The sequence below is a fragment of the Trichosurus vulpecula genome, chromosome 6 (genome assembly GCF_011100635.1).
Source record: "Trichosurus vulpecula isolate mTriVul1 chromosome 6, mTriVul1.pri, whole genome shotgun sequence".
Lineage (NCBI taxonomy): Eukaryota > Metazoa > Chordata > Mammalia > Diprotodontia > Phalangeridae > Trichosurus > Trichosurus vulpecula.
In genome coordinates, this window is record NC_050578.1 from 276,188,318 (window position 1) to 276,197,769 (window position 9,452).

Below are 9,452 nucleotides of genomic sequence, written 5' to 3' on the forward strand. Positions count from 1 at the left end.
TTTTCATGCCCACTTATCTTACAGATGCAGAAGCTGAGGTCGGTAGGGCCGAGACTACACGCCAGGCCTCTGGCAGACACGTGGGTGGTTGTGCCCACACCTGGCCCATCCAAGAGGCAGACGTGGCCCAGGGAGGGCGATGGACATGCGGACCATCCACGTCTTCATGTGGGAGCTTGTTAGGACCCAGAGGCCTCGTGGCTGGGAGGGGCCTTGGGGTCCCCCGATAAGGACACTGAGAACCAGCACTGCCAGGCCCGAGGCCCCACCCTGTGTGACCTTGGGTAACTCACTTCTCTGGTAGTCTCAGAATCCTCATCAGTAGAATGAGGCTGGATTAGATCTCTCAGGATTCTTCCAGCTACAATAGCAAGCGAGTGAGCCCCAGGGGGAAAGAGGAGTCTGGAGCAGAGTGCGGATTCTGCCAATTCTGATCTGTGAGACTTTGGGCTGGTCACTTCTCTCTGGGTCCCAGATGCTTTCTCTAGGACATGGAGTGGTCTTGAAATTCCCTTCTAGCTCTAAAGGTGGTGGTTTCCATGAGGCTTCTCAGCCCTTCCTGATGCCCTGGTATTCGAGTCAACAAGCATGCCATCCATGGGGAAGCCCCAAGTCTCCTGGGCCTTCCGGTGAAGAGATCCCCACCTCCCATAGCTAGGTTAGAGAGTCCCCCCCAATACTCATTCAACAAGCATTTATTGAGTACCTACTGTGTGCTGGCACTGTGCCAGGCACTGGGAATACCAAGGCACAAGCAAACAGTAGGGCTGCCTCTGCACTGCAGGATTTGGGGTCGGGAGGCCCTGGGCTGCAATCTCAGCTTGGTCACTTGTGTGACCTGGAACAAGCCAGTCAGTCAGCCAGCATTTATGAAGTACCTACTAACTGCCAGGCCCTGTGCTAAGCCCTGGGGATACAAAGAAAGACAAAAGACAGTCCCAGCCCTCTAGGAGCTTATAATCTAATGGCTGCAAAGAAACAAATATATGGTGCAAACAAGTGGTGTACTCAGGAGACATCAAAAGTAAGAGAAGAAAGGCACTGGAATGAAGAGGGATTGGGGGGCTTCCTGTAGGAAGGGGTCTCAGCTGGGATTTCAGGGAATCGGGGAGGGAGAGCCTCCCAGGCAGCGGAGAGGCCAGAGAAAATGCCCAGAGTCAGAAGCCACACTGGATGGAAGAGGATGTGGGGGGAGGGACAGGGGCTGAAGGACTTTGAGGGCCAAACCCAGCTTAGGGGCGTTCATTAAGTAGGGCTGCCGTGGTCAGACCTGGATCCCTTTGGTGGCTGAATGGAGGATGGAGTGGAGTGGGGAGAGACGTGAGGCAGGCAGACCCCCACCCACCCACCCAGCAGGCACTAGGTGGGTGGCAGTGTCAGAGGCAGAGGGGTCGTGTCTGAGAGACGTTCCAGGGCTGGTCACAGCTCGGATTAACGTTCAGGGCTTCCGCGGACAGGGCGGCTGCTGCTGGTGCAACAGCCCCCGCTTGGCAGGCATCCGGGTGGGACGAGCTGGGGCTGAGCACGGGCGGACACCTGGACGACTGAGGCCGAGCGAGCGGTAGGTGGCGACAAAGGCTCACTCACCGAGGCCCCGGAGCCCTGCCCGGCCCCCAGCTCTCTGGCCCAGCTTACCCCACCGCGTAGGCGCACAATAAATGTTTGCTGAACTGCTCGGAAGTTTCGTTCGCCCCAATTGGACTGTTTGACCTGCGCCACAGGAGTTGGGCCGGATTGGGTGGCGGGGGGTCTCCAGGAAAAAGAGTTCAGACTCGTTCTGCTTGGCTCCCTAGAGCAAAACGCCGTGCACGGGATCAGGAGAACTCCCCAACAACCAGGGAAATGACCCTGTAGGGAATGAGCTCCCCGTAACGAGATGTCTGCAAGTAGAGTGGCGCCTGGTGGGGGATCCCTGCTCCAACTGGTCTAGGTGGCTTCCGAAGCCCTCCTGCTCTGGAGACCCCGAGCCGGGGTCCGGGGTCGGGGACCCACCCCCAACACCGAAAGGCTCAGGGAGGGGGCGGGACCCCAGGGCTGCGGAGGCTCCGCTCTCTGGGGGTGGAGCCTGTGAGCTCCAATTGGAGAAAAATCAGGGTTTCTGGGCGGGGCCCGATGCCGGGGCGGGGCCGAGCTCCCGAGGCCGCACGCCACTCTGCATCTGGTGCTCATTAGGGGATGACAGAGAGCTCTCGGCGGCCCCCTCCCGGCCCCTGCCCCCTCCAGTCCTGGCCAGGGCCGAGTTAACTCCTTGATGCCCTCGGGGCGTCCCTAGACGTCTCCCGAGCTCAAAGGGCAAGGACCCCACGCACGCCCCCACCCCCGGACCTCGGCCCATCCCCTCCGCTCCCTCTACCCCTCCGCCAGTCTCACTACTGTTTCTGCCCCATCCCCTCCTTCGACCCCAGGGCCTGTCGCTGTTCCCACCCCTGCCTCCGTCTCTGTCCTGTCCCTGTCCCTGCCCTCCTCCGTGGTCCTGGCCCCTTCTCTGGACTTGTCCCCATCCTGGTCTGTCCCCGACTCTGCTCCTGCCACTGCCCCTGGCGAGCCCCGCTCTGCTCCCGCCGTCCCTGGAGCTGTCCCCTGGCCCTGTTCTTACCCCGGCCTCTACTCCTTTCCCCATCGCGGTTTCTGTCCTCTCCTGGGTCCTGGCCCTGGGTCCTCCTCCTAGCCTAGCACTCCCTCCCTCATCCCTGTGCCAGGATCCCTGACCAGCCTTCGGCGCGATCTCTCCTCCCATCCCACTCCCTTCCCGACCCCCCAACCACCCTCGTCCCAGACCCTCGGCTCCAGGCTATGCTTTCAGGCTTCCTGCCTCTCTGGCTTCTGAGCTTGTCCTGGGACCAGGGAAAAGTGTGGGGCTCATCATCTTCCCCGCTTCCTTCTTTCTCAGTCTCTTCTCTCTCCCCTCCCTCCTTTTTTCTCTCTCTGTCTCTCTTTCTGTCTCTGTCTCTCCCTTCTCTCCTTTCTCTCTATCTCTGTTTTTATCTTTGTCAGTCCTCTTCTCTCTCTCTCTTTCTCTCTCTCTCTCTCTCTCTCTCTCTCTCTCTCTCTCTCTCTCTCCCTCTCCCCCCCCTCCTTCCTCCATCAGGCTCCAGGCTGGGATCCCATGTTAGAAACTTAGACCGGATCTGGGATCTGGAGGCACGTCTGGTTTCAGTTAGGGGAACGTGAGAGCAGAGGCAGCTTGTGTCCAGGCCCCTCCTTCCCTCTGCTGGGGGCCTCGGCAGCCCCCCTCCCACCATGGCCCCTGCTGAGACTCCCCTGCTGTGCCCTGTCCCCTCCCCCTCCCAGACTCCCTCAGGGAGGCCTCCCTGGGGACCTTCTGCTCTACCCTATGAAGGCCAAGCAAGTCCCAGGCTGGGGTGGGGGAGTCGGAGGGGGGAGCAGGGACGTGCTCCAAGTCCCCTCTCTCCCCTCTGCTACAGACCTGAGTCTCTCAGACTCCTATCCCCACCCTCATGGGAAGGGGATGGAGGCCCCGGGGGAGGTGGGGCTGCCTCTGAGATACTCAGCTCTGCTTGTAATTAGAGACCCCTAGATGCTAGGATTGGGAAATTACAGGGACTGTGGGGGACCCAGGCGCCAAAGCCTACCCCCTTAGCCTATGGGCCCCCAGGAACAAATCGGCCCTCTAAGCCTGGGTCCTGAACTTGCACCAAGGCTCGCCTTGCTTTGTGCCTCAGTTTCCTCTCTAAAACAAGATCCAGAAATGCCCAGAGTCTATAATTCTACCTCCTCAAACCCCTGAATTCCTAAAGTTCCATTTCCCCAGGCCCACTCCTTGCTCTCAGCTGAGGGTGAGTAAGGAGGTCCAAGGCTGATGCTCTGGGAAGGAGTTTGTTGGGAACTGCCTGGCCAAATCAGGACTGGGAACAAACTCCAGTGTGTCTTTCTGCCATCTTCCACTCTTTACAAAGCTGGGCCTTCACTGCAATGTCCCTGGTCCAGGGGGCCTGACCTGGAAGGGCTGGGAGAGAGCAGGCTCACAGGGGTTAAGTAGGGTCTAGCCAGAGAGACCTGGCCCATAAAACTCAGTGACTCTGCAAAGAATGGGCAGGGCCTACAATCTGGGGCCCCCTTTCCTTTACATCTCTCCAGCTGTCCACCTCCCTGTCTATATTCTAACCCCAAACCCCACCAGGCCAGGGTCCTGTGGTGGTCAGAGCGAGAACAGAGAGCTAAACATCTGAATTCAGATCCCAGGTCTGCCCTAAACCAGACATGTGACCTTGGAGAAGTCCCTGCCTCTCTCTGGGACTCAGTTTCCTCATCTGTAAGGTTTGTCATTCTAGTCAGGGTTGGGGAACCTGTGGTCTTCTAGGTCCTTGGGTGCAGCCTTTTGACAGTCCAAGTTTTACAGAACAAATCCTTTTATCACCACCCCTATGAGTACTCTGTCACTCTAAATCCTGATCCTGTGACACTCTCCTCCCAGCCCCACAATGCCAAAAACTCCTTGAGGCTTGGGGGGAAGGAAACAAGTTCTACTTCTCCCTACTTTGTCCTCCTCTGACCTCCCATTATGCCCTCTCTCTGGGCACGGGACCTTTCTCATCTGCCTCCCTTCCAGCAACACATTCCTCTTCCTCCTCCTCCAGGGGGCCTCAGCCTTGGCCCCAGCCCCCATATGAAAAGCTGAGGTAAGGGTCACCACCCCATTTATTGGAATATTCCAGGACCTGGCCAGTCCAGGTGAGATTCCCCTCCCACCAACCTCCTCGTGCTCCCCAAGCCCTGAAAGGGTCCTGGAGCCAAGCAATTTCCACTGGGTGGGAGGCTTGGAGGTGGGCCTAGGGACTGGAAAAGTGTGAGCAGAGAAGGCAGAGCAGACCAGGAGGCCTGGTGCCCCACAGTGAGTGCAGTGGGCTGATGCCTGGGTCCTGGCAGGAGAGCTGGGCCAGGTGTGTCCATGGAGGCGAGCTAGGGGTGAAGGGGCAGCATACCTGGGTTCCCCCAACCCTATGGGGAGTAGTAGTGAGCTTGGGACTGAAGGGGACAGCTGATTCCCTCACCGGTCCCGGGATGCAGTTTCCTGGGCTTCAGTCTAATAGGGGTCCCCTGTCCCCAGTTCCATGGGAGAGGGGCTAGCTCCTTGTAGGTCCAAGGAGGGAGGGGTTCCTGTCCTCCTCCTTCCCACCAATCACACACTGGTTCTGCAGGTCATGACCCCTGACAGGCTGCCCCCCTTGGGCTCAGTCTCCCCTTTGGCCCCCGAGTTTGTGATCCAGTGGTAACAGTCTGTAATGCTTTTGTTGGGGGCCCGGGGCCCAGAGCGGGTACAGTATACAATACCCACAGCTAAAAGAATCACCAAAAACACACAGGTGGGCACCAGGAGGGCCACCAGCAGCCAGCGGTCATCCCTGCGACTCCGGCTCCGGGCTGTGGGAGGTGGCAGAGAGGACCCCAGAACATCCAGGGCTGGACCGGGGTCTGGGGGGCTGCTGGGGGGATAGGAAGGGGTCCCTGGTAGCAAAGGAGAAGGGGTAGGAGAGGCCAGAAGCTTGCTGAGAGCTTCAGGAGTCAAAGGGGCTGGGGCCAGGGGGGATGAAGTTTGGGGTCTGGGTGATTGGGAAGTGGGGGCCTGTGGGGCCTGGTCTGTGGGAAGGGGAAGAGAGAGAGCGGGCTGGAGAAAGGACCGTGTGGCAGTAAGCCCAGGGGATGAATGAGCTGGGTGCAGAGGCCTGTGGGGGCTGGTGATCAAGGTTAGCGGAGAGGTGAAGGGTAGAGGAGGCTTGGTTGCAGAAACCAGAGGGGGCTGCTGGGCAGAGGGCACAGGTCGGTGGGCACCAGGGGCTGCAGGGTGTCTATGAGCAGGAGGCAAAGTGGGAGGGTTGGTAGGAAGGCTAGGGGAATGCTGGGTAGGCAGCAAGGGAGTTTTAGTGGCAGAGTGAGGAGGGAGCTGGTGTGCAGAGGGCATGGGAAAGTGAGTGGTAGAACCCAGCGGAGGTTTGTGGACTGGAGGCAAAGGGGGTTGGGAAACAGGGATGGCAGGAAGCTTATGAGCAGGAGGGTGGGTAGCAGAGAAGATAGGGAGCTGGTAGGCTGGGGGCACAGCGGGGTGGGTTGCAGGGATCATGGGGAGCCAGTGGGCAGGGGGCAACGGGTGGTGTGTGGAGGGAAGCCTGGGGGGGTGGGTGATTGAGAGTAGTGGGGGTCGGTAGGGAGATCTGGGGGGGATGAAGAGAGGTGGCCGCGTGGGGCTGACATGGGGAAGCAGGGGCCTGAATGGTGGCTCAAAGGCAAGCGGTGGTCTTGTGGGGTCCAACCACAGGGGCCCAAGGGACTCGGTCCAGCCCCCATCAAAGCTGTCCCAGGCCTCGTCCTCCTCCTCCTCCTCCTCCTCTTCCTCATCGTCATCCTCTTCCTGCGACTCCCCACCCAGGGCCCCCTGCCCTGCTCCCAGGGGGCTGCAGCTGATGCCGTCAGGTTCTAGCTCGTGCCCTTCACTGCAATAGCATTCAAAACCTCCAACGTAGTTGACGCACATCTGCTGGCACACACCGGGGATTTGGCACTCGTCTGTGTCCAGGCAGCGGTGAGGCTCGTCCTCCGCCGGCCGGAAGCCCAGGCGACAGTGGCAGCTGTAACCGCCAGGCCCACCTGGCTCACACTGCTGTTCACATGGGGCCTCGGCACAGGGGTCCACACAACTGTGCCCATCACCGTCCAGACGAAACCCCTCAGCGCAGCGGCAGGACACTCTCCCACCGGCCTCATCCACACACTCATGCTCACAGCCTCCGTTATCCAGAGCGCAGCCAGCCACGCCGGGCCTCGGACCTGGGCACACTGGCCCTCTGCGGGACCAGCCCACGCCACCCTCGGGCCTCTGCATACAAAGCAGCGAAGTGCTGCCACCCTCCAAGCAGGGCACGTCAGCCACGGAGCCAAAGGGCAGCCAGTCCAGGGTGTCTGTGACCAGCTGGAAGGGCGTGGTGTAGAGTGTGGGGCCGTCCTGGCCCTCCTCAATGGTCAGTGCCGGGCAGGCTGCCTCAAAACCAAACTGGCATAAGTAGCCGTCCACAGGAAGGGTGCAGGAGCCCTCACGCCACAGCTGGCTGCCCCCGGCCTCCATGGCCACGCAGCGCAAGGCCGGGCAGGCCCCGAGACCGGCAGGCGAAGCCCAGTTGGTGAAAGCTGTGTCTTGGTCCCCGGTGGTCCAGGTGAAGCCCCGCAGAGGGCGTTGAGGATGGCACTGGCGGGGTTGCCGCTGGAGTCCAATCCACAGGAGCTGTCCGGGGACCTCTTCGGCCTGCCGGCCTGCCAGGAGACCCACACGCTGAGCCTCCTCTGGGGTCTTCGGGGTGGCCAGGTTGCCCCCTAGCTCGCGGCAGGCCCTCCAGGCCTCCAAGAAGGTCCTGCGCCTGTAGAAGACCACGTAGCAGCTAGTCGGGCCACAGGAGGCTGCAGCCTCCTCCGTGGGCCCGGGACCCTGAGCCAGGGTGGGCCCCAGGGCCACCCAGGCCAGGAGTAACCTCAGCATCGCTGTCCCCCCGACAGACTAGCCTGGCCAGGCCCCACCAGCCACTCTTGACAGGGGGAGGAGATTGGGGCCTCCAGGCAGGGGGTGTGTGGGGGGGAGAGGGGCGGGACTTGGGGCCCAGTTCCCTGCCCTTGTAAGGCAAAGTCTGGGGAGGCTGCCAGCTTCCCCCTGCTCCCCCCAGGGACCCAGAGCAGGAAACAGCCTGGGCGGGAGAGAGAGGGGAGAAGGGAGGAGAGGAGAGGTGTAAGTGAAAGAGGAGGAGACTGGAGGTGTGAGGGAGAGAGAAGAGGAAAGGAGGGGACAGGAGGGAACAGGAGGGACAGGAGGGGACAAGGGGTGAGAAGTGCAGTGGGGTATGGGGGAGAGGGGAAGCCATCCGGTGAAGGGAATCGAGGGAATCCAGAGACTGAGGGGGAGCAAGGGGAAAAGGAGTGTGGACCGGCTGCCCCACCAGGGCAGAGAAGGGGAGCGGAAAGTGTGGAGGGCAGGAGAGGGCCATCAGGATGGAGGAGGAGGGGGATGGGGCTGGCCAACTTCTTAGAAACGATCCCCCCCAGGCATGGGAGGGGTTGAGCTGCCAGACTCTGCCTCCCAAGATGAGCTGTGGTGTTTACCACAGGCCCAAACATTCCTCAGCAATGCATGCTCTGACATACTAACCCCAGTGACACACATGCTCCTACATGCTAACCTCCTTGCCCAGAAATTTGCTGCCCGTGTGACTTTCGCTTACCCTGCCAGTCGTCAGCTTCTGCTTCTGTGGCTGAAGGGGCTGGGGCTGACGGACCTGAAGACCCTTCCTTCTCTGCTACCCTGGTCTCTGCTTTCTCTCCACTCTGACACGGTAACTCTTTCAGCCACACACGTGTTCTGAGATATTAACCCTCTCTGGCTTCTGGCATACCCAGTGCTCTGACAGACTGGCCCTCTTTATCTACATGCTCTAACATGCTAAGCACATCCTGTCTGTGACATACACACCTCCTGCCTCCATCACTAATGTTCTGACCCACTCACATCTCCCAGTCATGGGTGCTCTAACATCTGCATTTTACATGTGCTAACACATTAATCATTTCCATCACAATACATGCTTTGACTTGGTAACCTGCTTAGTCACACAGTCTAACACACTAACCTACTACATGTGCTCTAACATGCTAACCCTCCTAGTCACATACTCTGACATGCTAACTCTTGGTCACACACACACTCTAACATACCAAGCTGCAAGTCTCAGTACATGGCCTCTCTAGCCTCAGCTCCTCCTTGGTCCTCCAGACAACCCCACCCCCCCAGCAGAAGATGGATGTTCTGTGCTGGCTCTGGGGAGAAGAGGGAAGGGGGGAGGGAAGCCCCTAAACAGGAAATGCCTCTCAGGGCTCTTTCTCCCATCCTGACCCTTCGCTCGCCGGAGTTGGGGGCCACAGACTGGGAGATGGGGAGGCCGGATACGCAGGTCAAGGAGGAGAGGAGCAAGGTCTAGAAGGAGGTCATCCATGCTCTAGCCACACAAACATCCACACACAGACACGTGATTGGTACATAATGTGTTCCAAATGAAGCAAGAAAATTCAGGGCCTTTCCCCCAGCTCTGTTGGGATGTGGGCACAGACATACACAGGCATGATCCCTCCCTGCCATGCACATAGAAGTATGTGCCAGGCAGGAGGCAGCTAGGTGGCTCAGTGGGTAGAGCACCAGGCCTGGAGTCAGGAATACCCTGAGATCAAATCCAGTCTCAGATTGCTTACTCGTTGTGTGACCTTGGGTAAGTCACTTCACCCTGTTTGCCTGGATGCTCTGGAGAAGGAAATGGCAAACCCTGCCAGTATCTCTGCCAAGAAAGCCCTCAATGGGGTCACAAAGAGTGTGGCAAATGTGCCAGGCACTGGGCTGAGCAGTGGGCATACAAAGAAAGAGGGACATGGGTGCTGCCCTCCAGGAGCCATGGACTCTGAGGGTA

The 9,452-nt window shown here is 59.6% G+C and overlaps 1 protein-coding gene across 1 annotated transcript; it reads right to left on the reverse strand.

The window, feature by feature from the left end:
- Positions 1 to 4,641: 4,641 nt before the first annotated feature.
- Positions 4,642 to 7,500, reverse strand: CD248 (CD248 molecule). Its single transcript, XM_036763905.1, has one exon. The coding sequence runs from the start codon at positions 7,484 to 7,486 to the stop codon at positions 5,141 to 5,143; it is 2,346 nt and encodes a 781-aa protein (XP_036619800.1). The 5' UTR covers positions 7,487 to 7,500; the 3' UTR covers positions 4,642 to 5,140.
- Positions 7,501 to 9,452: the final 1,952 nt, after the last annotated feature.

Excerpts from the sequence above, each read along its gene's own strand:
- CD248 (XM_036763905.1), bottom strand. The coding sequence starts at position 7,486 with ATGCTGAGGTTACTCCTGGCCTGGGTGGCCCTGGGGCCCACCCTGGCT.